At 39.1% G+C, this 27,173-nt stretch overlaps 2 protein-coding genes across 2 annotated transcripts; both read right to left on the bottom strand.

Annotated features, from left to right (window-relative positions):
* Nucleotides 1-2,846: 2,846 nt before the first annotated feature.
* polr2i (RNA polymerase II subunit I) lies at nucleotides 2,847-6,874 on the bottom strand. The gene is made up of 6 exons (XM_084124083.1): nucleotides 6,720-6,874; nucleotides 6,517-6,571; nucleotides 6,168-6,241; nucleotides 3,590-3,664; nucleotides 3,433-3,484; nucleotides 2,847-3,241 (listed from the first exon to the last, which is right to left on the bottom strand). Exons 1-6 carry the CDS (start codon nucleotides 6,779-6,781, stop codon nucleotides 3,179-3,181), a joined length of 381 nt encoding a protein of 126 aa, XP_083980209.1. The 5' UTR covers nucleotides 6,782-6,874; the 3' UTR covers nucleotides 2,847-3,178.
* A 965-nt stretch (nucleotides 6,875-7,839) lies between these two features.
* On the bottom strand, nucleotides 7,840-19,363 carry LOC311089195 (uncharacterized protein). The gene is made up of 6 exons (XM_084123699.1): nucleotides 19,166-19,363; nucleotides 18,717-18,782; nucleotides 18,286-18,442; nucleotides 10,954-11,060; nucleotides 8,481-8,596; nucleotides 7,840-8,225 (listed from the first exon to the last, which is right to left on the bottom strand). The coding sequence occupies exons 1-6, from the start codon at nucleotides 19,182-19,184 to the stop codon at nucleotides 8,211-8,213; spliced, it is 480 nt and encodes a 159-aa protein (XP_083979825.1). The 5' UTR covers nucleotides 19,185-19,363; the 3' UTR covers nucleotides 7,840-8,210.
* Nucleotides 19,364-27,173: the final 7,810 nt, after the last annotated feature.

Below are 27,173 nucleotides of genomic sequence, written 5' to 3'. Positions count from 1 at the left end.
TTCCCATTCCTGAAAAACACATCAAATAACACTTAATCCCCAAATTTACTCTCCCAATGCATACCCTTGCAGCATGCTGGGAAGTACAGAGCCACTGCCCAGTTAGTTTCACTCAAATTAATTAAATATACTTTGCTTTTAAATATATTGGGTGGATTGAACACAATAAATTAAATTGTGACGAAATGTTAAATTGTGTTACTTTAGCTCATTTTAATTAAACTGAACAAGAGGCAAAAATATTTGAGTGTATATTTGTTTTATAACATCAATTGTGATTTTCACTTTGATGCAACATGTGTAATAACCACAAATCACAATTTCACATTGAAGCAAAATACGCCGTTCAGCAAGGAGCAGCCAAACGCTAACCTTTCTTCTTCTTTGTACTTCAGAACAGAATGTCATGTAGCTGACACGAGTCACGACTATACTGCCCTCAATAGGTCTGGTGCAGTCGTAGTGCGCATGTGTCAAATATGTTCATCCTGAGCTTTATTGGAAATTGTATATTGGGTCAGTGTAACTCAATTAAGTTAAAACAGCATTCCCTTGTTTTATGTTACCTAAACCTGATTGAATTAGGTAACAGCAACACATTTTTATTTCATAGGTTGAATCAGGTAGAAATACCTCCTTAAAGCAACCACTGCACGTTCACTTTTTGCAGTGTGTAGTTCCAAATCTGTAGGATCTTTCTTCTGCGGAACACAAAAAAAAGTAGTTTGAAAAATGTTGGTAACCAAACAGTTTGTTACCACAGACTCCATTGTATGATGAACAAAGTTGTAGACACACCACAGAGCACAGCAAATAAACAGCTGCAGCCTTTTACAGTACCTCCTGAACCAAAACAACGAGCTTATGCTGCTTTCACACCATGTCGTAACCGTAATTACAAGATGGCAACCCGTGATTTTTCTGTCAACACTCAACGCCAAAATTAATCTGCAGCAGTCAGGTGGTACAAGTAAGAGCTCTGTAAGTTGTTTACCTTCATTATTATTGTAATATTATGTGGTTTGAGACATGAGGTAATTTAACACTGTTTCTTGTGACGCTTTGCAGACTCTGCTATGTGCGTTCATGTGTTTTGAAGGAGGAGTGGTTTTGGAGATGCTCTGAAAGGAGCAGAGTGAAGCGCACTGTCCACACTGCTCATGATTCACGTCTCAGAGCAGCTCAGTTCACAGTAAATGCTGCGAGCTCCATCACTGCATGTGAGTTTAATGTGCATTTTTGACTACTCCTGTGTATCAAGTTGCAAACTTTTTGTGTTTTACATTGATGTTATATTTGTAGCAACTTTGCACTTTGAGCTATATTCTTGAGTACTGTGTGCATGTTGGATCAGGGCTGGACTGGGACAAAAAAATTGGTGCTGGCATTTTTTTACATAGTTTACAAAATAAACCAATACTCTTTGAAATCATAATTGTATTGCATTACGTTGTTTTAAACCCCAAATCTTTTACTTAAAACATTCTTGATTAAAATTATTCAGGTATTTGTAATATGCAGTGCCATTGGTAAAAAAATTTTTTTTTAAAAAAGTAAGTGTAGCCAACTACTTCTACAGATGTGTAACTTGATCTTAACTACTTTAACTTATTAGTAGCTAGTCAAACTAGTTTCAGAGTAGCTTCCCCAACACTGGAAGGGAGGGTGGGATCTAATGCTTTCAAATCTAGCTTGCGTGTGAAACGTGCCACTCTGAAACACTGAGAAAACCAATCATCAGCAGCTTGTGTGTAAAAGAACACTCTAAAAAAATAAATCACAGCCTATGTGATTTGATAATCACACTGAACCATATCACAATTGAGGTTTTATTCAGATTTGTTTCTACTCTAAACCACCATGGAATAAATGGTATCTGTTATCAAAATCTCTGAAGTTTAAAGGGGTCCTATTATGCTTTTCCACTTTTTCAACTTTAGTTAGTGTTTAATGTTGCTGTTTGAGCAGATCTGCAAAAAAGATCTGCAAGGTTACAAGGCTCAGTCTACTCCAAAGGGAGATATTTTAACAAAATCCCCTTTTGAACAACTACTGTACAACGAACGGCTCGTTTTGACTACAACGGGATTTTTCCGGATCTTACTTATGAAGTCATAATGTTACTCATTTAAATAATCCCCACCCACGGAATACGCAAAAAAGGGGACGAGGCCTGGTTGAGCTGCATTAGAGTTAAAATTTATTTTAAACACTGTTCCTGAACATTATAATCCCAACATTTATCTGTGTGCTGCACATTTTATGGAGAACAGTTTGTTTTGTTGCTATTGTAAGATGGTTCACCTATCCTTAGGAAAATTAACCATGGTTTTGTGGTCGATTACTGTTTGTAATACCTTAGTTTTCCGACAAATATCATTATTAAGTGGTGGATAACATCTATAATGTATATTGTATCAACGTACAAGAAAATTACAAAAAACATATCACTCAAATGTCCTGTGAAATCCGTGCTAGCTAAGTCTGTGCATGAAATCTCGTTCGTTAACATAGTCAGGGTCTGAATCTGGCTCTAATTGGTTTGAAATTGATGCCATCATTAATATATCTAGAGCAGAACTTGCAGTTATGGAGAGACGGGACATTTCCCAAACACGCGCTAACCAGTGCCAATCACAACACACTGGGACAGCTAACCAATCACAGCACATTTCAGATTTCGAAGGAAGGGCTTCATCGAAATCAGCATGTTCGAGCCAGACTGGAAATGCATTTTTTTAACAATCAAGCATGAAAACACCCCAAAAACAAAATCAAGACTTTGTAAAAGGACATAATAGGATCCCTATAAAACTAGTACTTTTTAAAAATAAAAACTCAACTCAGTTTTTGTAATCTTTTATTACAAACCTTCAAAAAATACAGTGTGAAATATTAAAACGAGAAACTATAAAGATCCTTGAGGGAAAAAAAGTCTCAGACTTCATGCTGGTGTTTGTGCACCAGTCTCACGCTCAGAGGGAAAATATAAAATTAAACACTAGTTTATTCACAAATGCATCAGTGACCTACACTGACCAGTTGGGTCACTGACCAGATATGTCCGCTCCACAACATATGTCCCCTAACCTGAGAAATAATGTGTAGGAATGGAGCAGTAGTGAGACGGGGCCGCAGAGCACGTCCTCATCTTTTGACAGTCATGGCTTTATCCTTCTCATTCAGTCCATCTGTGGCCGCAGTGTGGGGCGGTGCAGACATAGTAAAGCCTCATGGCGTCCTGCATTCAGAAAATCAAAACGTACCTCTTAAGTTTCAGTTTTTTCAGTAGGTATTATTTAATATTGCTGTAATTAAAATAAACAGAGTTATAGTCTGTTTAAAAACACCAAAATAAAAGCATTTTTAAACTTAATACCAGTTACAAAATCTGTCACGTGGATTCAATGTATAATGTGCATGAAAGATTACCTCAGCCTTCATGCTGTGAGACTGGAAGAACACCGCCTCCTTGTGGCCACACCTAAAAAAAATATTCATTTTAAAATGGCCATCATATCATATCATATCATATCATATCTCATATTATTAATATACATGTACATCACAAAACATATTTATCACTCACTTTGGGCATGGGTGGTCCTCTGTCCGAGGCAGTGTTGGATCTTGGGCCACGTCTGCGATAATCTGAGTCAGTTCACTTGCAGAGAAGAGGGACGAGACAAGGTTAGAAGTGTCTAGAAAAATCTCTTCAGCCGATAAACATTATAGAACAACTGAATCAGAGTTGATGAGTGTGGTAGGTGGAGCATTTGTGCTTTGGATAGGCTATTTAAGTATATATTATTCTTATTTTATCCACATTAGCTCTGAAGTCTCTGCAGTGCTAAATAAGCCTGTGTGACCTGAAAAACACTGTCACAAAGCACAAAGCCAAAGTCATTCCACGTGCATATAGACACATTAAGTCCAGTTTAGCAGGCTTGTGCAAAATTCAGAATTGGCCTCCATTTAATTCATGAATTGGAATTTGAATTGAATTTACTCTGCCCCACAGGACGTTGAATTGAATTTGAATTGGAATGACAGGAAGTGGAATTAAATTCATGGCAATTCAAAGAAATTCCACACAGTCACACAACAGAAAGAATGTGTTGAGTCTCGCATGCATTCAGTGTTAGGAAGGTTACTTTGGAAATGTTATTGCTTACTGTTATTAGTTACCCATTATAAATGTGGTTTGGATTACTTTATTTGGATAACTTTATCAATGCAAAGCAATTTCGTTTTTAAGTTGATTAGTAACTAATTGAATGAAACATTTTACCTCAGTAATACAACTAAATACAATTACAATAAATCAAACTTAATTATTTGTTCTGTGACTAGAGCTTTTAACATTCATTGCTGGGGGAAAACATATCCTTTTAATGTAATCTGTACAAGTAGTTCAAACTAATATTTTTTTGAAGAGTTCAGATGCAAAAGCCTCTAAGTGCCATCTGAAATTTTCTTCTAGAATGATAATTTTTATCAAGCTTGTATATTTAAGTTCAGTAATTTCACTTAAATGGCAATGAAAATTACCTATTAATTGTCATTTAAGTGAAATTACTGAACTTAAATATACAAGCTTGATAAAAATTATCATTCTAGAAGAAAATTTCAGATGGCACTTAGAGGCTTTTGCATCTGAACTCTTCATTTATATTGCAATCATATCTGACATATACTGTAAAGCTTCATTGTTAAACATTTTTATTGAATTGCAATTCTGCTTCCTTTAATTCAAATTTGAATTGTAATTCTAGATCCTGTTTTTGACATCAATTCCAATTCAATTCAAATTCAAGAATTGAATTGGAATTAAGGAGTCATTCTCAATTCAATTCTGAATTGTGCACAAGCCTGCAGTTTAGTACAAGTGACATCTGTGCATCCTCCAGTAGCGGTGTTAACATTAAGTGGCATGGCATCCAAGTACACAAGGAAGCCATCAGCACATGTCCACGTTGAGAGGCACATCCGGTTGTAGTGTCATGTGCCAGTGGAAATGAAAAAAATGGTGGCACCTCCAATATCATGTTATATTATATAGTTTATCTGTACAAGAACCATTAGGCTTCTCCATACTGTAATGTTTTATCTGTCTTGTGTCCCATTGTAAGTATTATTACAGACTTTAAAACAGCCTGAATCATCATTACCTGGGAGTTCACCTGTTACATACGGTCGGTGATACTGGTTATATACTCTCTTGAAATCGAACTGTCTTACGTTTTTGTGTAGGCTATTTCACAACGAAAATAACTCCATAGCGTTAGTGTCCAAGTTATATGCTGTTAATGGCTAATTTATGAATTATCCTATAACAATACAAATATGATTTAGCACAATTACATTTCATAACTGAATACTGTCACCTTCGACTTGTTGATTAGGGTTTTAGTAAGGTCGACGTTCTTTCGAAAACTGCTTAAAACAACATTAATTGTAAAAACAAATAGATTTAGATGCATGTGAAAACATTAAAATGTGCAAGTATTTTTATTTGACAACTAATTTCTACAAAAAAATATTTCGAAAATACAAGGAAAAATATTGAAGGAAAGGGACGAAATAAGATTGATATGAAGATGTGAAATTGACAGACAGAACTTTATCTTATTAAATAAAAATGATCTGAATAAAGTTGTATTGTGGCTTAAGTGTTGTAATAATATTGATTGGATGGTTGTGGTTTGCTATTGCTGTGATCTCATGTGACGTGAGTGACAGTTTGTCCCGCCCTCACGCCAGTAAACACATCATCAGAGAAAAAAGTTACTTTGATTGGAGATAAGGGCATATGAATTTACAACAAAAAATTATGTTCACTAATAAATCATTTATAAAATACAGCAATATTCCGTTAAAAAAACTGTCAGTTCAGTTTTCATAGTAACTTGAATAAATACTGCAACTATAGGTGTTTTAAATAGTACCACCTATTTATAGTGTTTTTCACTGCAAGACGAAGAAGTTCGTGTCGCAAATCCAATGACGCTGGTAGTGCCGATTCTCTCTGGCCAATCAGTGATATGATGAGGAACCGATGGCTCCTTGCGAAAGATGCCATGTCACTTGTTAATAATACTAATGTCAATACCTTTCGCAACTTCTCCTGTAAAAATAAAATAAAATAAAAATAGCAAGACACTCACTCGACCTCATGGGTGATTTTGTTCACATAGATGCAGCTGTTGTCGGCTTCCTGTTGATAGTCACAGTTTCTGCACTGAAAACATACATGAACACACACAAGTAAGGGACTGTTCTGTCAGTTTGAACACTAACGTTACCCCTCTGTTAAACCTCTTATACAGTTTTCTGTGAACACCATCATTCCAAATCATTAAAAGTTAGTTATATCAAATCTGTTAATTAATTCAAACTGTAAATATATCTGAGTCAATCGACGTAAAACAAACTCATTGATTAAACAACACTCTAACGTTACCTTGGATTAAAGGTCTAACGTTATTCATGTAACGTTAACAAAAAATAACTTACCGCATAGAGCAGAATGCGGTTTTCTTTATCCTCTTTAGGATACAACATGTTATTACTGTGGAGGGGGAGAGAGAGAGAGAGAGAGAGAGAGAGAGAGAGAGAGAGAGAGAGAGAGAGAGAGAGATTCATATTAGAGCCGCTATTGCCATCCAAACAAACACGCACATCAGATCAGCAACATGCGTAAACTCATCTAAACTCACCACTCCTGACAGAACCTGATGCCCACAAAACCAGGCTCATAATTGCCGCCTTCCAAATCCATGATAAAGTTACTGTAGCTCTGTAATATTAAAGTGTGCAGAGCTAATAATGAGGACAAATCCACCTCCACTCCGTAGAAATGAATGGAAATAGTTTGTGCGCATGCGTGACCTTAACTTTGTGCTGCGTGAATAAATCACAGCGACTCCTTGTGGCGGCGGACAAAACAATGATTTATCCGGGGAGATTGTGTATTTTCTGTTTAATTCATTCTGATGTGTTTTAACTTTCTCAATAAATATTGTTATTATTCGTTTTGACATAGGCGCCTAATACCTAAAGATGTCATAACTGGCATGCATATACATCTTACAGTTGATAACTTATAGCCTACAACTTTGACTGACGGATAAAGTTGCAAGAAAAATACTAGGCTACTACTTCTCTCATTTTTCATGGAAACCCACTGTAATGAACACAATACATGTTTATTCTGTTTCTGCATAATTGTATATTTAGCATTTTGCAATACCATTAAGAACAATCAATATAATTTTATTTAGAAGGACCTAATGGATGTTTTTAGAAAAAGTCAAGTAATCTAAGTAAGGTCTATTGACTTAAAAGATATTGATAACTGATCATTTTGGTGGTGACAAACAGATCTGCAATATGTTAGACGGTTTGTTACAAGACGTTTGTTATGGTATTTTACTATTTTGCACCATTATATTTTGGAGCCATACAACCAGTAATTCCTTATTAAATGTAAGTTAGACAAAACAAATTCTACATTACGCAGTCAAACTTCATGTTTGGATTCACTTTATTTTGTGAGGTACCATAACAGAGGCAAAAGTAAAACAGGCGATTAGCCTGTGGATGGCAAATCCATAGAAATGAATACAACAGTGCAGTATCATTCTTGGCCATAGGGTGGAGACAAAACCAAATTTAGCAGAAAAAACATCCACGAGTCTGCTCTGCTCTCCACATGACGGGCAGACACGCACAGAAACACACAAATAAATGCTTACAACTTTTTCCACATTATTCTGTAAAAAATATACATTGCATGTATTAGACTGTTCCGGGGGGGGGGGGGGGGGGGGGGGGGGTTTGTGTGAACCACAAACAAGGCCTCACATTTTGTCAGCAAAGATGAGAAAGGAGAAGGAAACGGAAGAAGCACTAAAGAAGAACAAACATCCTTATATTATTTTGAGCTCCCAATAGTGACAAAAAAATAAGATCCCATCCCGAACCCCTATGCACCACTGACAAATACATGCTTCATAATCCATGAGTCTGTTGTGCGCTCACATTTGGTAATGCAATAATTTGGTAATGCATTCGAACACAGTTCAGACTTAAAAGAGGATGATTCCCAAAAAAACTATGGCGACAAACTGAAAACATGGTGAAATAGTTTGAAAAAACATTCTTGTGTAAACCAGTAACATACTTTCAATATCCTCCAGACAGATGCATTACTTTGTTTTTCCCTAGAAATGATCAAATAAAACAGTTATTACAGATATTTATTCTTCATGAATTCATTTACATTTTATATGACATTTCAAGCAACTACAGAGTCCCCAAAAATTATTTGAAGCCTTATGACTAAAAAAGTGTTGCAAAAATAAAGAGATCTACCTTTAGATAGCTCTAGCATCATTTGTTTACACATTTATACAGGCATTACCAAATCCTTTTTAGGGCCACTGTACATTTTTCAGCATCACAATATCTTACCACACCTTTGTCTTTCTTCTCTTTTTCCCAGATTTGAGTTCCTTTGCGCTTTTCAAAATGGCACTGAATGTTTCTGTGGACATGCGTGTTGAAACTTGGATTTTAATTGGAGATGGTTTAGCTGTCAAGGAGATGGGAAAATGATTAACAATCTCATTTTACCAAACTGTCATCCACTACCAGCACATATCCAGACTTTTATCAAGGCTTCTCAATCCATAAAAGCCAGTTTGTGTGAGGAACAGACCTAAATTGAAGTCATTCATTTGCAATAGCTTTCCTCTCCAATGTAGCACTCATGAGAAAGAACCCAGCTAACAAAAATATGTTCTAAGACTATGAAAACATTATTTCTGAATGCTCTCTGGATTATGTGAACATTAAGGGAACATTTCATTTAGCAAGTATTACAAGAATGTTACTTTTGAATGTTCTCTGAAACAAACTAACATTTAAAAAATGTTTGACGAACATTCCATGAATGATGTATATAGACAATGTTTTTGTGCTAACGTTTTGAGAACATTATTATATATACATTATTAATATATTCTATTATTGTTACTTTAAGTTAGGGAAATGTTACCAGATGTTAGGGAAATATCTGAGAACATTCTGGGAAGTGATGAGAAAGAAGATAAAATAATTAGTAGGCCTAGGCCTATTTACTTTTTAAAAACGGCATCTCCAGAATTCACGAATTGAATATGTTCAGGTCATGTTATTCACTAGACACAATGAATCAGAGGAAACTTTTTTTGTCTCTAGCTCTTGGTTCAAAAGTTATTACGGTTCAAAAGTTACTGGCATAAACATGAGTGCAACTTTGGACAGCTGGTGTTGCTAAAGTGAATGAGTTAAGCCGGTGCAATTTATAATTGTCCTTTAATTGTTGCTTGCCAGACTGTACGAACATGATAATCGTTGTAAGATCTCAGTTGTCATTAATGTTAGACTGTACGACAGTCAAGACGCGTTAAAAACGGACGGACACAAGAAAACTTGACGGAAGTTTTACATCATCAATCAGTGACGCGTGCGGTGATGTGAGCTGCATTACACGCAGGATTGAAATGGTGGATGCAAAGAAATCTCTAACGTTAATTTTGGTCATGGCTTGTCTAGTCACACTTGCAGGACTGTGAGGCAAATCTTCTGACACGTCAGAATTTCGTCTGATCGCAACGGTCATTAATCGGCTGTCGGTGAACATTTCAAACTAATAACGCGGTCAAAGACTTCAGATTTTAGCCTAGGATCAGAGGAATCTTTTAGGATTTGAAAAATTTGTCTCAGACGGCCAAATTGTGGCCAAAATCTCAATGTGCTTTAGAGACTCCAAATTTGCGATGGTGAATGTTTGGACTGACCTCTATCTGTGTGCAAAATCTAACAACTTTTAACCATATGGTTCTATGGGCTACCAGAGACTCAAGAGCGGAAGAAGAAACGGAATAATAATAATAATAATAATAATAATAATAATAATAATAATAATAGGAATGCCAACAGATACAATTATGCATAATTACAATTAACTCTAAACCAAACCCTAACCATAACTCAATATTAAAGGGGTCATCGGATGCAAAATTCACTTTTATATGGTGTTTGCATATAATTGTGTCTTTGCAGTGTGTGGACACAACCACTGTACAATGAGAAAAATCCATTCACTCTTTTTTTATTAATCCTCAAAAAGTCTAAACACTCTCAATAATCAAGCATTTGGATTTTCTGAGCACTATGATGTCATAATGCTCATGCTCCGCCCACGACCGCTGACGGACTGTCCCGTATTAGCATATTTCTGCCCTCAGCCATTCAACACCCCCATGGAAGAGGGGGGTGGGCAGTTGCTCATTATCATTTAAAGAGACATGCACCAAAAAGGTCACTGTGAACAAAGCTGTTTTTGAGGAGGTAAAAAGGGTGTTGTTTTACACAACCATTGAGGAATTTTAACCGAAGTATATTACAAACTTTACATGAACACCCTAAAGAATCGTACCAACTTGTGGGAAATGGGCATCCGATTACCTCTTTAAAGCTGCAGGCCGTAACTTTTTTTGTGTTCAAAATCTACCAAAAATTATATAATGAGCAAGTACATCATGAATCCATTTTCCAAACCGTGTTTTTGTCTTATCCCGAATCACTACGGTACACCTGTAATAAGTGTTTATATTCAGACTATTTTAGACTGATACTGGTCGTATCGCTGCGGAGTAGCCCAGTACCTGTGTGACTCGTCGTCATAGATATAAACAGGGAGAAGTAGCTCCGGCTACAATGTTCATCCGCAAAAAGCATTCAGAGCGCTAGAGCGCCAAAAGTTACAGACTGAATCTTTAAGTACATGTAATTAGTTCATATTACTCAGTACTTATTTGAGTAAGTACAATGTAACTACGTCACCTAAAATCTTTTCATGAGGTCACCTCTAGAGTCATATTTCCATCATATTAAAGTTCACACCTGTTTGTCTCTCTCTCAGGGCCTCTAAAAGCACTTTCCCACCATCCTCTCCGATGTGATTCTCACCAAGGTCCAGTTCGGTCAGGTGACTGGAGAACTGTATTAGACTGAAAGACATTTATAGACAAATGTACAGTTGAGTTTGATGCGTTATAGGATCAACTGTTCTGACATATGGTAAAAGTATTCTCTCATTGTGGCCAATCCAAACTTAAATCTACCATCTAACAAAACAATTAATACAAACATGTTGAGAAACAGTAATTGAACGATTTCAATTGCAAATGCCAACAGAAGGTATTTTAACCAGTATTAGTTAAGAATATTTGGTGAGTCGCCAAAGAAATCAGTTTCACTTATAATGTTAGCCAATGTTGTTTTGCGCCAAAAACAATCATAGTTTAGTTGTTCATGATCATTTTCCGTCCTCTCTCTGGTCCTTCCTGTTGTACAGAAAGTAAAGTAGCAGCGTAACTACAACAGCAGCCTCCTATTGTGCTTTTCTGCTGTGCAACCAAACTGCTGTTCTATAGCCTACAGAAAAAAAAAATATATTAAATTTTGGGTTATTGAATATTTTCGATGTGATATGATAATGGTCATAAATTATACAATTTACATGAGAAAGGGAACCACACTCAAATCTAAATGGTAATTACTCAGAACACCAAAGTGAAGCTATAAACTACTTCATCTTCATCTAAATCATCTGGATTCAGTCAGATTTACTGAGTAGAAACTGCTGTTTGTGTGCCTGTCACAACATGTGGAACTTGTATCAAGTTCAACAGGCGTATTTTTTCAAACAATGGGTGTGTATTTGGATTGTGTTTTCTGAGTTCTGCATGTGATGTGCAAAACTTAACTTGCAATTTTGGTTCTGCTGTGCAGCTGAAAGTGCTGTAATCTGTTCATATGGACGTTCAAATAAATAAGACCTGCATACATGTTGCAGATGCTAGTGTAAAACAGAAATGGAGTGTGTTTTGCTGCTCAGATGGCAATGCCAAAAGTCTGTTCACTGACCTCAGGGGGAAAAAATTAATAAACAGTAATGCATGATTTGCCTCGTTTAAGACTACTGTGAAAATGTTCTGTTCATGTTTATTGTATTTGTTGAGAGTGAGAAGGGAAATGCTTTATTTTTTTAATGGCTACTATGATCATACTTATCATTAAACAAATTACACGCATCCGTATCAGTCCAGAAACTAGTATATGTAGATGTGACTTAAAACAGAAATCACTGTTTTAACAACCTTTTGACATGCTTTAAAGAATTACATTTATTTTGATGTGTTGATAAACATGCTAAACCACATGTAAAACACTTGATTATAATTTCTCTGTAGTGTATTCAATAATATTAAGTAAAAAATATTTTAAAGGGGTGGTTGAATATGATTTAACTTTTTTAACTTTAGTTAGTGTGTAATGTTGCTGTTTGAGCATAAACAGCATCTGCAAAGTTACAACGCTTAAAGTTCAAAGCAAAGAGAGATATTTGCTTTTAAAGAAATTGCTTTTTAAGGACTACAACAAACGGCTGGTAGGGACTACACGACATTCCTCCAAAATTTACATAAACCCGCCCCCGGGAACGCGATTTATAGATTATCAAGACAGAATATGCTAATCAATGACTAGAAGATAACTACACATAAGCTACATAAATTCATCAACTAACCATTCAGAAATGTTCTGTTGCTTCTACATGTCGTCACTTCTTCAGTCTCTCCATCTTTCTGACTTCGGTTTGAACATAAGAGGCTAAAAGTTTTAGAAATTTCCGGTGAATGTCTGTGTGAGGTAAAAGAATACGAGCTCTTGAAGCTCCGCCCCCTGTGCCGGGAGCAGCAGCTCATTTGCATTTAAAGGGACACACACAAAAACGGTGCGTTTTTGCTCACTGTCACAGTGTCTGGTTTTGTGTACCCCGGTTAACCACTAGAGGTCCCCTTTCCCCACGGTGTCATTCTCTCATGCACTACATTTCCCATCATCCAGTTCTGTCTATTCATAATAATAATAATTATAATAATAATTAGTTACATTTATATAGCGCTTTTTCTGAGACCTCAAAGCGCTTTACATAGAATGGGGAATCTCCTCAACCACCACCAATGTGCAGCATCCACTTGGATGATGCGACGGCAGCCATATTGCGCCAGAACGCCCACCACACACAAGCTTACTGGTGGAGAGGAGACAGTGATGAAGCCAATCAGTATATGGGGATGATTAGGAGGCCATGATGGACAGAGGCCAAGGGGCAAATTTGGCCAGGATGCCAGGGTTACACCCCTACTCTTTTCGAAGGACATCCTGGGATTTTTAATGACCACAGAGAGTCAAGACCTCGGTTTAACGTCTCATCCGAAGGACGGTGCTCTTTTGGCAGTATAGTGTCCCCGTCACTATACTGGGGCATTAGGACCCACACAGACCACAGGGTGAGCACCCCCTGCTGGCCTCACTAACACCTCTTCCAGCAGCAACCTGATTTTTCTCAGGAGGTCTCCCATCCAGGTACTAACCAGGCTCAGCCCTGCTTAGCTTCAGTGGGCAACCAGTCTTGGGCTACAGGGTGATATGGCTGCTGGCTGGCATTGGCATATTCATTGTTCATTGCACACAGCTGTTTCCTGTCACCTTGTTAGTTTCTGTGTATTTATACCCTTGCTGTTTCAGTCCTTGTCATGGAGTCCTTGTTGTATGTCACCCTGCTTTTGGAAGTCTGTTACACTTGTCTCTTGTTTGTTTATTGTTTTCGGATTGCCTTGTATGGAATTTGACCCTTGGATTTACGATTACGAATTACCCTAATAAATGCACTTGGATCTTACCTGTTTGCGTGTGCTGCCCGTGACAGAAGGACTCCATCAAATTATAGATCCAGCATTATGGGGTTTCGTATCCTTCCCCCTAAGACGGAGAAGGAGAGGAGGGGACGGGTCCAAAATCTAATGGACCTACGCCAGCAGGGCCAGACGGTGGGTTGTCTGGCTCAGATTTTTTGGACCCTCTCTAGAGGGTTGGGCTACAACGACGCAGCATTGAAGGAACTCTTCAATGTCTGTCTGAATGACCCATTGCCTGGGTGGGAGATAAAGGGGCTGGAAATCCTGGACTTTTGGGGGTTTACCAGCTACCTTCATCATCGGAGCCAGTGGGATACACCAGTCATGCCTGTGTCTCCTGACGGGATGGCTGACCCTGCGCCGGTGTCTCGTGCCAAGATGGCCGCCATGCCATTGCCGGAGATGATAGCGCCTCCAGAGGCGGTGGGTTCGATACCACCATCTTGCCATCATAAAAGGAGGAGGAGGAAGCAGGCATCCACCTTCCCTCAAGACCCGGAGGCCGTCCCCGAGCAGCCCGCTGTCGTTCCGGAGGCCGTTTCCGAGCAGTCCGCTGTCGTCCCGGAGCAGCCCGCTGTCATCCTGGAGGTACCCGAGCAGCCCGCTGTCGTCCCGGAGTTCGCCCCAGAGCTGTCCACCATCAGTCCTGCCGAGCCTGAGCTTCTTCACGTCAGCCCTGCCGAGCCTACGCTCCCCGTCAGCCCTGCCGAGCCTGCGCTCCACGTCAGCCCTGCCGAGCCTGAGCTTCACGTCAGTCCTGCCGAGCCAGAGCTTCACGTCAGTCCTGCCGAGCCAGAGCTTCACGTCAGTCCTGCCGATCCAGAGACTGTTCACGTCACGTCTGCCGATCCAGAGAATGTTCACGTCACTTCTGCCGATCCAGAGACTGTTCACGTCACGTCCGTCTAGCCAGTGTCTCCGGACAAGATGGCCGCCGCCGAGCCAGTGTCTCCGGACAAGATGGCCACCGCCGAAACAGTGTCTCAGGACAAGATGGTCTCCGCCGAAACAGTGTCTCAGGACAAGATGGTCTCCGCCGAGCCAGTGTCTCCGGACAAGATGGCCGCCGCCGCCACTGAACCAGTGTCTCAGGACAAGATGGTCTCCGCCGAGCCAGTGTCTCCGGACAAGATGGCCGCCGCCGAGCCAGTGTCTCAGGACAAGATGGTCGCCGCCGAGCCAGTGTCTCAGGACAAGATGGTTTCCGCCGAGCCAGTGTCTCCGGACAAGATGGCCGCCGCCAAGCCAGTGTCTCCGGACAAGATGGTCGCCGCCGAGCCAGTGTCTCAGGACAAGATGGTTTCCGCCGAGCCAGTGTCTCCGGACAAGATGGCCAAGCCAGTGTCTCCGGACGAGATGGCCGCTGCCATGTCACCTGAGCCCTCAGCAGAGATGGCCGCTGACACGCCTGAAGCTGAGTCCTCAACAGAGATGGCCGTCGACACACCTGAACCTGAGTCCTCAGCAGAGATAGCCGCTGCCACGGTGTCTGTTCCTGAGCCGGTGTCTGTTCCTGAGCCGGTGTCTGTTCCTGAGCCGGTGTCTGTTCCTGTTACTGAGCCGGTGTCTGTTCCTGTGCCATGGTCGCCTGCAGGGTCGTCTCCGCCCTGGCCGCCTGCAGGGTCGTCTCCGCCCTGGCCACCTGAAGGGTCGTCTCCTTCTTGGTCGCCTGCACAGCCTGCTTCTCCCTGGTCGCCTGCACAGCCTGCTCCTCCCTGGTCGCCTGCACAGCCTGATCCGCCCTGGTCGCCTGCACAGCCTGATCCGCCCTGGTCACCTGCACAGCCTGATCCATTCGTTATGATTACGAATTACCCTAATAAATGCACTTGGATCTTACCTGTTTGCGTGTGCTGCCCGTGACACTCACCCTCAAAAAGTGACAACTTTAACATTATATGCTACATGCTTTTATATATTTTATTACATGCTATATAAAAATATCTGTGGGGTATTTTGAGCTAAAACTTCACATACACACTCTGGGGACATCAAAGACTTTATACCACCCCTTTAAATATGCTGAAATTGCAACTTAATTGCAAATGTGTAATTATTACAAATATATTTTAAGAGCAAAATTAAGAGCAAATTAATGCAAATTAAGAGCCCAATAGTAAAGACAGCAGCATGCAGGTCAAGTACGTGACCTGCGAGAAAGTGATTTTCTTACTCTCTATTTTTGTCTTGTTTTCCAATTTCCAGTACAAATATCTTAACATTCTTAAATGAAGAAAGATAGGTAACACTTTAGAATACTCTTCCATCATTAATGAATGAATAAACATGAACAAATGAGTAAGGCAAAATTTACATTATAGCAATTACTATTTACTAACAAGAAACTCCGATTACCGAATTAGTAAGAAATAGCGCTCAGTTGAATTTGGTAGTTCACTTTTAGCTAATCAGTGACTACTTTTTTTCAATGGTACAGGCCCCGGGGCGATGACTCCTTCTGACCTCTTCTCTGGTTCGGACTCGTCCATCGCGGCGGGCCGGTCTGCGGTGACCACAGGCAACTCCATCATTCCAGTCGCGGCCGGTGGTGGATGGCTAGTCTCTGGCGGTGTGTTCAGAGTGGGGCTGGTGACGATGTCATCCTCAGCGGGGCCGATGGCGTAGGCTGAACCGCAGTTCACCAACACCCACTCAATGAACTCAGTGAATAATCCTCAAGGATCCAAACCGTGCATTTGTGCGCTCGTTCAAACTGGCCAAATAAAAAGCGCACAGGGAGTGGTCTGGATAGTGCGTGAGGCTCGCTGGAATCCAGATGAGTGGACCTCGAGGCTCTTCTGCTCCTGCTTCAAGCAAAGCAGCAACACAGCAGGTGAAGCCATGCTGATCAGTTTTGGGTCAGTTCTTCTGTTACGGAACGTGGTATCGAAACACACAAAGACGAGGAACAATACTAGGAGATAGACTTTAACAACAATATTCTGGAAACAGGAACAAATGTAGAAGAAAGTCACACACACTAACGAGAACCGACAAACACTAAGCGAGGACTGAAGGCTTATAAGCATGAACAAACAAAATTAACTAATGAGTTAATTAAAAAGACACAGGTGAATATAATGACTAATTAAACAGAGGAACACCAGGGGTCTCATTTATAAAACTGTGCGTAGGATCCTTACTAAAAGTGTACGTGCGCCCGAAAGCAAAAAATGGCGTACGCCAAAAAATATTCAGACTTATAAAACCGTTCGTACGGCAGAACCTGCGCAGATTTCACTTTATAAATCCCAGTCAGCGGAAGATTGTGCGCACATGCGTCTCCACCCCGAAATAACCATATATGGAGCTTACAACACCTAGTTTTACTATGCAGATCCTAATCTGCATATCATTTGCATATGATTATTCATCCACGTGATAACGTTTAACGGTACAAGACACGTTACATTAATAAAAATCATGTAGTTGCCTATCCTTGCCTTGTTTTTTAAACAAAATTAAATAGTGTAAAATACATTTCAGAGAAAGTTTTTCTCAATCTTTCCCACTGGCCGAATTGTATTTTTAATTGATTTATATTTTTAATGGAAACAGATAGGCCTTGGGCATTATTTGCACGAAACTATTTTCTCAGACAATCTGGTATTATCATGATAAGCAATTATCTCTGTGGTTAAAACATTAAAACACAACACACTACAGGAAAAGTGTTAAAAAACATTGCATCCACAACAAATATTTCTATTGACTGAATATAAAAAATGTTGTAACTTCTCAGTAATGATTTCATGTTTAAGTGTTTAACTCCATTAATTTGAATGGCATATTTAATCTAAATGTTTATATCAGAAGTAAAACATAGTTTAAATCATTATTTTATTTATTTAAACTGTTATTTGCGTCAGTTTCACTAAACGGCCCAACGCGCTCGCTAGCGCAGACATTTAAGAAGGGATGGATATTTGCTTCAAGTGATAGGCTTGATGAGTGAAATTATATTTGTATTATCTTTCTGTATATGTTTAATTTTCTTTAGATTTTCTGTCTAAAAGTGACCAAAAAGACATTTAACTCCAGCTCACCATCGGTGTCGCCAAACTGCTCCATCTCCAAAACGTTCGTACGCATGGGTCAGAGTTTGCATGCATGTGCGCAAATTTTCCCGTCAAGTTTGTTTTTATAAATCACAACTCATGCGTCGGAAGTGGCGTACGCCTCTTTCAGGGCCTGTTTTGTGCGTACGCAACGGTTATAAATGAGGCCCCAGGTCACAGGACAGAACCAAAAACAAAATGAAGGAGGGAACACAGAACATACATGTTACAGTAGCTTTATCTGGTGCAAGTTAGCATTGCTTACAGTAGCGTTAAGCCTGCCAACGCATTTTAAATGTATCTTTTATGGTCAAAAGTACATTATCTGTGTTGACAATTCCAGTTGCCAAGAAAAGACAGATGACATTTTGAACAATATACTCAACTGTATATACAGAGTCATGTACACTCACATGCAAAGGAGCTCCAAGAATTGAGTTAGTTGATTTGGTCCCTCCTTTCCTGAGTGATCAATGGAGTTATCAAACATGTGCAGCTTCTCTAGCCACGGACCCCCTGCAGCACCAGGACCGCTCTTTGTTTTTCCTCTTTTCTTCTTCGTCTTCTTTCCTAACCACAACAACATGTCATCCACAGCTGAGACTAATCTGGCATCCATCAAATTGACATGACTCACTACCCCCTCCCATTTATCAAGAGATGCAATTCAATTTTATAATAGTGCACAGTGCATAAACAAGTGCAAAAACCAAGATCCCATCAGAGCTCTTAGTGATAACTGTGAATATGTGGAGAAAGTTTAGTTAGGTTTTTGATTTATTATTATTTTAAAGCTGTATGAATATGTTTATGTTTGGTCTGAGGAAGAGAAAATGAGTAGTACCTTTGTTCTTTGCTTTCTTTTGCCTGGAAGACGTATTGCTCATTTGGGAGATCAACTCTGTCTCGTCTGAAAGGAGGAAACCAGTGAATGACATCACTTTGCACAAAATGAGGTCACTTTACACCCTTTATTGTCTACTAGTAAGTTGAGAAAAAAAGAATGATGATCATTCTAATAATTTAGTTACTTGACACATTCCATTGCATAACATGACACTCTGCATGTATGTATCCCACTCATGCAGAACTCTGAGGTTTAGAAAAAACAGAAACCTTATCTTGAATTCTTATCTTGATCTTTTAAGACCAATTCACACTGCACCAACAGACGTCGTCCAATTGGACAATCACCAGAATATAGCCTTTCACTTCTCAGATATTCCACTACTGACGAAATACATCTGTACTATTGAATGAATTAGGTGAGAGCTGATGAACTCACATACACACCTGTGATGGATGCGGCCATTTTTCGGCTGTTTTCAGCCACAGGTCTCAGCAGCTCAATGGCACCCCCACATTGCAGCTCATTGCCATTGATGTAGAGCTCCCTAAAGGCGAGGATCAACCAATTAATGCATTTAGGGCTGACAAAGTAAGCCTACTTTATGAGACTGATTGATTGATTAATTAAATGAAGAAATAAAATTCAAACAGTCCATGCATTTACCTAATTTTACATTAAACTATAGACTCTGTTATGTGTTCAGTTTTAAAGATAGATGTCAGAAGTCTTTGTTCAATACACAGACAAGCCAGTCTCCTGTTTATCAGTAAATTATGATGAAAGACCAATCCTTTTTTATTTTCTTAAGACAGAGTGATATTTATGATGAGACACTGTATATAACATCTATTTCCTTTTATTACAGACTGTCAGTGACTAGAGGAAATACCTGCATTCCCATTTTAAAAAGAAGCCAATTAAAGAGTTAATGCATCACTCTGTGATGCAAGATGTTTCTTGAGCTATAAAAGCCCCCAAACATGTCAACTCAATCTCTTCTTCATTTTCGGTTGATGAAATTGATTAGTTATGATACTCTATGCAGTTTTCACCTGAAAAGAGCTTCAAATTAAGCCTTGTACAGTGCAATTTTCCATGCCTGCAAAGAGCTGTTTTATGAACGTTTCTTTTTATGAACATTTCTTCTTCGGAACGTGCTGATTTACAAGCGGCTTGTTCTCCAAAAGGCATACCCAGGATGGCCAAGTGGTTTGAGATGACTTCCACATTTCTGCCAGACTGCAAATATCAACTTTGTGAACACACACATTCTATATGCCTTTCATTTTGACCTCACATCTTGACCTCAATGTGGATACAGTTAGAAGGTATACATGCCTTAGTGTGATGGATAGCATGGGTGGACATAATCAGTGCCCTTCCTGCCTCAGTATTGAGCACCTCATGGAGATGCTGGATATGTTTGCATGAGCTGTGCAATTCTGCACTGCTATCAAGTAATGCTACGTATTTATATAGAACTTTATACAATAGATTGCTTCAAAGCAAGCAGCTTTACAGCAGCTTTTAATTAAACATGAGAAAACAAATGTCAGTGTCTCTTTCAATTATAATTGCAACTTCAATTTCTACAATAAAGCAGCTCTCCAGAGTGTTCATTTTTTTACTTGCGGACATCTGACCTCGACTGACTAAACAGAAGAAATTAACCGGAAAAGATTTCCATGTCTAAGAAAGCGGAGCCTCAGCGATGTCAGTGATGGGTGTTCACCAGTTGGAGTGAACTTTTCCAGAGAGTTTGCTTTGGCAAGCTGTTTTGAAACTTGATTTTGTTCGAAAAGACATCACACCAGTTTGTTGTTTGATTTTGCTTGAAGTATATTGGGGCCTTTAGTGTGACCTCCCATTCAAATCAAGTCGGTTAGTGTAGCGCCAGCTTTACTGAACTTGAGGTGCAGGCTATGCGTGTCATTGCATCAACTACTTTGGTACTCTAGTGCAATCCACGCACCAAGTTTGGTTAGCTCAATCTCCCTTGCCTGAGGTCTTTTGGAACGACTTGAGATGGCAGCTGCTAGTGCAAGGTTGAATCTTTGGACCAGTGTTACAAGAGACCTTGGACCAATGCATTTCAGTCTCATTTCAAGACTCATTTCCACAACAGTGCTTCTCGCCAGCGTTTGAGTTCTCACTTGTGGTCATTTCCCAATCTCATTCTTCTATCTCTTCTTCAGTCATTTCCTGTCTCTCTCCAAACATTGCAGAAATGCCAAAAATGTATCTTAAAAATTATATTTAAGTGGGCTACATCATACGCAACATCATATTAACTCTATCCCTGCCAGCGTTTTTGAAAACAGTTGCCTGCCAGCGCCAGCATTTTTGATCATTTTCACAAAAGTTTCACAGCCCCCAGAATATTTTGTTGTATGAATATCTGGACATGCATTTTATCAAAAGAAAGAACAGGCCCTCTGCTTTTAAACAACAACAACAACAACAACAAAAATAAAAAAAAATAACACTTGACAACACTTGAATGTGGGAAAGTTTCACTAAAAAAAGCAACATTTCAAGCAAAAAGCTGAGGAAAATCACGTTTTTGTCCAAGACTACATCTGGATTGGATTCAGAACGATGATAAAAACATAGATGGAGTAGATTGAGTCCATCAACACCTCCAAAGGTTCACAATCCTATAATCTAGTCCTGGGTCAACATTTAATTCGTTAACATTAGGCAGTTTTGATTTATATGCTGTTTAATGTTGATGATCGAGATTCTGTACTCGTTCATAGTGATAGTGACTACACGAAAAGTCTGAAAATTCTATTGGGTTGTCAAAATAGCCTTTCTCCTACTGTAACTCCAAACCCCTGTGGCCCAGTAAGATGTCATCAGCTGAAGCTCACATTCATGAATTAATATGTGATGAAATATTTCAGCAGAAGCTAATGGATCCCAGGAGTCACAGGTTAATGAGAAACATAAGAATCAGTGGTCATAACAGTCCGTACCTCACAGAACTGTTGGTGAGAAGTGAAGCTAGCAGAGTTCCGCTCCATGAACCCAAACCACAATAACATAAACTCAAGGAACATATCTGACTGGACCCCAAACTTCCACTCAGCAAACCTTTCAATCCCTCCTGTCCTACGCTGAGAGAGAAACAAGCAGAGAGGAGAGGTCATTATTAAACCTTTAAAAACACATTGAAGATGACTTAAAAAAAATATTTAAATAGGAAAAAATACATACTAAAACCATTGAAACAAAAGGCTAAAACATTTTCCAAAGTACTGTAGCTCAAACAGTAGAATAGCATTGAAAGGTTCCATTCACACAGAAAATGTTTTCGTGTTTAAAAACGTGGGACACAGGGTGGTAGAATGGGGGGGTACGCAAGGGAGACGCTGCAAAAATCACAAGACATGAGCGTAACAGTCAAACACGTCCATCTAGCACGTTTACCTAGAAAACCAATGAAAAAGTACAGCAGTTTAATACAAAAACATGTTCTGTGTGAAAGGCCCCTATCAAGGTCATGGGTTTGATTCTCAGCATTATGGCAATGTAAGATTTTTGCAGTAAAATATCCAAAAACCACTAGGCCGGTGTTATACATTTTGTTTAGTAGATTACTTACAATATCCCAAATGTTTCCAACTATTTGTAAATCGTAAGACAATTGCGATTTTAACCAAGGAACCGGGACGTGTGAGCAGGTGTGAGGGAGTCGCCAGTCAATGGCGTCATATCCGCTCTTACTGCCATAGTAACCATGGCGACAGACGTGGACAACTGGGTTACGCCTAGCGGCATGCTCATGCTATTGTTGTTTTGTTTAAACATTATGGACCATGGCAAGCAGACTTTGGGACAAAAGGAGAACTAAAACGAGGACCAATATCAGCGTGGCGTTTTCGAGAAGCCGAGAGCTCCACATCCGCGACTAACTTCGACTTGACAGAGACGCGAGTGGCATCTCTGTCAAGAGTGTTGCATGTACTTTATTAGACAGGTGAGCAAATGTACATAAAACTAATTAATGTTATATAGTTCAACATGATGAAATGTTAGAATATGATCTGTATGTTATTCTAATGTTGATCTAGCTTACTGCTAGTCTCATACAGCCAACAAACTAACACACAGAATAACATTCAACACACTCAAATGCAGTTTAATGTGATAGTATAACGTTAGACCAAGTGAAACCTCACAAGTTTAATTTGTCTAATAAATTGACCTGTGTGAGTAGTAATAAAGCACTTGCGTGTAGTTCGGTAGAATTAATTGTCCTTATTCCTATATATCCGCGGGACTCGCGTATGGCGCTGATATCTGTCTCTCATTAGCAATCGCGCCCTGCTTCATACCACAGTCTTGTTAAAAACATCAATGTATTCACTCATCCTTAAACATGAGATCCATCAGCATGATGACAAGATCCATAATTCCGCTTTATGCTTATGTGTCATCAGCCTATGCCTTTGTTATTGTAAGAGGTTAGCGACCCCTAGCGGCGAAAAAAATTACATATTGTAGCTTTAATTTAAAAAAAAGAGATTACGTCAAGATACTGCAAAACAATTTTACAATTATGGTTACAATCACAACCCAATGTTTAAAAAGCACTGTTGGTATTGGAAATTATATAATTTTCTATAGATATCTTGCCACACGCTTGCCATGTAGACAGTATAACACAGGGATGGGCAATACAGTCCTGGAGGGCCACTGTTCTGCAGAGCTTAGTTACATTCCTAATAAAACACACATGCCTGTCATTTTAGATTTTTCAGGGATTGTTTAATTAGGGATAGAGCTAAACTCTGCAGGACTGCAGTTGCTTATCCTTGGTGAAACACTTAATATACTCATCTCATGGCAATTTGGCTACTTGTTGTGAACCAAATTGCCCCTTGGGGACATTAAAGATACTTCAATTCAATTCAATTAAATTTGTCATAGGATAATCTCATGGAATTTGTAACTTTTACGTTTTGGCGAACTGGTGGCTAATAATTTGTATAAAATTGTACAATCTCATTTGTATGTTTTCGTATGATCTACTTGTGCCCCAGTGACAGGTATGTTTAGGGCTGGGCTTAGGAGTGGACCTTCATGCTTACTTTGTACATACTTTTTTGTACGATTCACATCATATGAATTCATATGAAATTTCCACCTCATAACATAGTTAAGTTTTCCTGTGAGATCAGGTTGATAACACCAGGGATGGGCAACTTCGGTCCTGGAGGGCCACCGTCCAGCAGATTTCAGTTCCATCCCTAATCAAACACACCTGCCTGTAATTTTCAAGCAATCCTGAAGACATAGGGTGGTTCTCAAACGGAAGGCTGCATCCTAGTGAGGCTGTGTCCTTCCTAGTCTAGTACTTCAGAGGCTTGTAGACTAGAGTATTACTCAACAATAAACAATAGAATGAGACGGTCTAGTATGTGCGCATGGCTACGTTATAAATGTTTCTGGCAGCTGCGGTCACGGCGCGAAATTACTATTAAAATTATTATTCGAAAAATACTTTATATTAAAAAGCTTTATATTAACTGACTTTCTATTAAGGCAGCACATAAGTTAAAGCACCCATAAGATTTTTCAGGTGCGTTTATTAGGGATGGAGATAAACTCTGAAAGACAGTGACCCTCCAGGATCTAAGTTGCCCATCTCTGATGTACACTGACAAACTGGAATGACAAAGTGCATTTGAGGACATTCACACAAAACACAATCAGATGTCCTCTCACAGTGTGTAGTCCAGGCAGAGTGTGGTGAGGTAGCTGATGCCTGAAGCCTTGCCCAATCTTTCCAGAGACCATTCAGTCAGTTTGCAATCAAGCAGCTCCAGTGATCTGAAGGGATAAACTGTCCTCCCCCTTTTCTCCAAAAGAAGACACTGTCAGAACAAACAGCTGGGTTGGTGAAATGCACAATTTTCCATGTGGTAAATTTACAATCATGGATTTTACAATTACTATTATGTCGCACACACACAGTCAACTGGACATTACAACAATGCCCCGACAACCACCCATAACACTTTAGCATTGTGATAGTGAGTTTTGCACAGGCAGACAACACTCACTTTTCTTCAGAATATACAAATTTGGTTCATTTAATCAGTGCTACTTTGTTTCATACTTCTTTTAATATACATCTGATTATTATACAACAGAAAGACCACATAATAGAACAATTTCCACCACAGTCCAAGAGATTAAAGGCTGGTTTGTGCACTAACAAACACTGCTAAGTAGCTGGGAAGATGTCACTCAAACTGGTTTACTAAAATAAATAGCTTAGTATTACAGAGATCAAAGCTGCAGTTCTTGACAAAGCGGCTGTGTGTAATCTCTTTCTAACTGTGAGAAAGAGTAATTCCATTGAGATATCATTCTTACCCTACATATAAAGCTCCCCTTGAACATCATTCCATAGGTTAGTGATGATCTACAGCAGAAATAAATCTTCCAGAATCTCATCAACATCTTAAAAATAAGGACCTCTTATTGAAGCACTTATTGTTATAACCGTCTGACCGGCACATATAATCTGTGTATGTGCCAAATTTATATGTCAGGGTTGTCCTAACAGCATTTAAGTGCAGAACTTCAATTGCATGCTTCTCCACCATATTGTTTTCCTTACATTCTTTGTCTGCAGGTCTGGAAAAATATGGCAGTGATTTTCGCAGCATCAAAGCTGTTCTGGAAGTAAATCTCACCCTTTAATAGAACAGATTTTTCGATTTATATGAGTTAAAGTGTGAACATACTGCCCCTGGAAGGGAATGAAAATGGGTGTGGACCACAGGATAATAAAGGGTCTAAGTAGCCATAATATGAAAACATGAAAACATTTAAACTAAGACTTCAAGTTCCAAGTTGGAACTAAAAATCTACAGGACAATGACGCAGCCTGATCTACATTATATGCTAGGCTATTTTCAGGCCCAAAACAAGAATGAAAAATTGTATGACAATGCATGTTGGCTTCAAACTAAGTGTTTGTTGATAGGACTACATACTGTAGTTCTGAATGAAAAAAAAATATATAATTTATGATGTGTTGTAATCTCTCAGGTTTCTTTCAAGTTCCTACAGAAGTTACAAGTCTTATATTGCTGGGAAAATAATCAAAAGTTTTGGCAGTAGCCGAGTAAATCACCTGATTTTAATTAGGCTTTCATGCGTTTGACAGCCCGACATAGCCTCAGAGGTATTGTGGTTCTTGTTGAAAACACAAGCCAGTAGTTGGCTGCCAATGGCCTCTAAAACTAGAAAAGCCCCACCATAATGATAATAAGGCATGTTTTCTAAATCCAAAAGAGAACAGATGTGTCTCTAAAACAAAACAACAGTTAACAATGTCAGATTTTTCAACTTCAGAAAAATTTCAATCAAACATGGCAATTTGGTGTGTGGAACACAAAAGGAGACATTTTAAATAATATACTGATTTCTCTTTGCCATGCAGGTGCAATGAAAGGGGACTGGAGCTTTCAAGCTTGAAAAGGAATGCCATAGCATCACAAAAGTATCATGAAAGTGATACGACTTATATTTAATTCTGTTTCATTTTTCACTTCGAATGCACGGACAAAAAGAATGTGATTAATGGAAAGGGAGAGAGAGTAAGCAGGTACATTTAACACGCAAAGCCAAAATGTTTTGCAACAAAATGCAGAGATGACAGAAAACATTCAGAGTTCTGGAACCTGAAATTGTTGTGTAATTCAAAATTCTTTCCAGAGCCAAACTGATCTGGTGTTAAGATAAAATGTTAACAGTTATGACTCATTACCATTTACTGCTGAAATAAAAGACACATATCTTACTGTGAGTGATGTGACCAAACAAGCATTTGTTTGTTAGCACAGAAAGGTTTGGTTTGAATTGCAGCAGGCTTGACTTCCCTGGAGGACTCTTTCCCTCTCTTGTGTTGTGGAACAAGCATCCAACAAGACTAAATGATTTCCATAACTGCCAATCACAAAACTAGGATCTACAGTAAAGTGTGATCAGTGCTCACCAGCTCAACTATATCTTTTTGCTTGAGAGACAGACTCCAGATGTGGAATTCTTGTGCATGTGTGTAACGCTCATTTCGTATAGCCATTAACAGAGGCTGAAGGCTGGGCAGAATAGCATCTAAGGGCCTGCAATCTGGAAATGACAGCGTTATCTACAGGGAAGGGAGAAGAACAAACAGAAACAGTGAGTGAGAAGGAGATGCATGCAGTAGACATTTTTAACAAAACATTAATATAAAGGAAGTCTGGGAACACATTTTGCAAGAGAGCGAAGCTCATATTTTTTTTACCCTCACCATGTCCCTTTATGGGCTCCGCAGCCTTTTTCTTTTCTTTTTTTTTGCGTTGTGACATACTAAAACACCTGAACTGAATTCCACCTGAATTATTGTAATACAAAAAAAACCCAAAAAACATTTATTTTGACCGTAAC

Source organism: Abramis brama (assembly GCF_963993115.1).
Source record: "Abramis brama genome assembly, chromosome: 9".
Classification (NCBI taxonomy): domain Eukaryota; kingdom Metazoa; phylum Chordata; class Actinopteri; order Cypriniformes; family Leuciscidae; genus Abramis; species Abramis brama.
This window is presented reverse-complemented; position numbering and strand designations above follow the sequence as displayed.

Excerpts from the sequence above, each read along its gene's own strand:
- LOC311089195 (XM_084123699.1), bottom strand. Across the intron at positions 18,443-18,716 it reads AAAGAAAGCAAAGAACAAAG|GAAAGAAGACGAAGAAGAAA; the intron begins GTACTACTCATT and ends TGTTGTGGTTAG. Across the intron at positions 11,061-18,285 it reads TTCTTGGAGCTCCTTTGCAT|TCTAATACAGTTCTCCAGTC; the intron begins GTGAGTGTACAT and ends AATGTCTTTCAG.
- polr2i (XM_084124083.1), bottom strand. The coding sequence starts at position 6,781 with ATGGATTTGGAAGGCGGCAATTATGAGCCTGGTTTTGTGGGCATCAGG. Across the intron at positions 6,572-6,719 it reads ATCAGGTTCTGTCAGGAGTG|TAATAACATGTTGTATCCTA; the intron begins GTGAGTTTAGAT and ends CCCCCTCCACAG. Across the intron at positions 6,242-6,516 it reads ACCGCATTCTGCTCTATGCG|TGCAGAAACTGTGACTATCA; the intron begins GTAAGTTATTTT and ends GTATGTTTTCAG.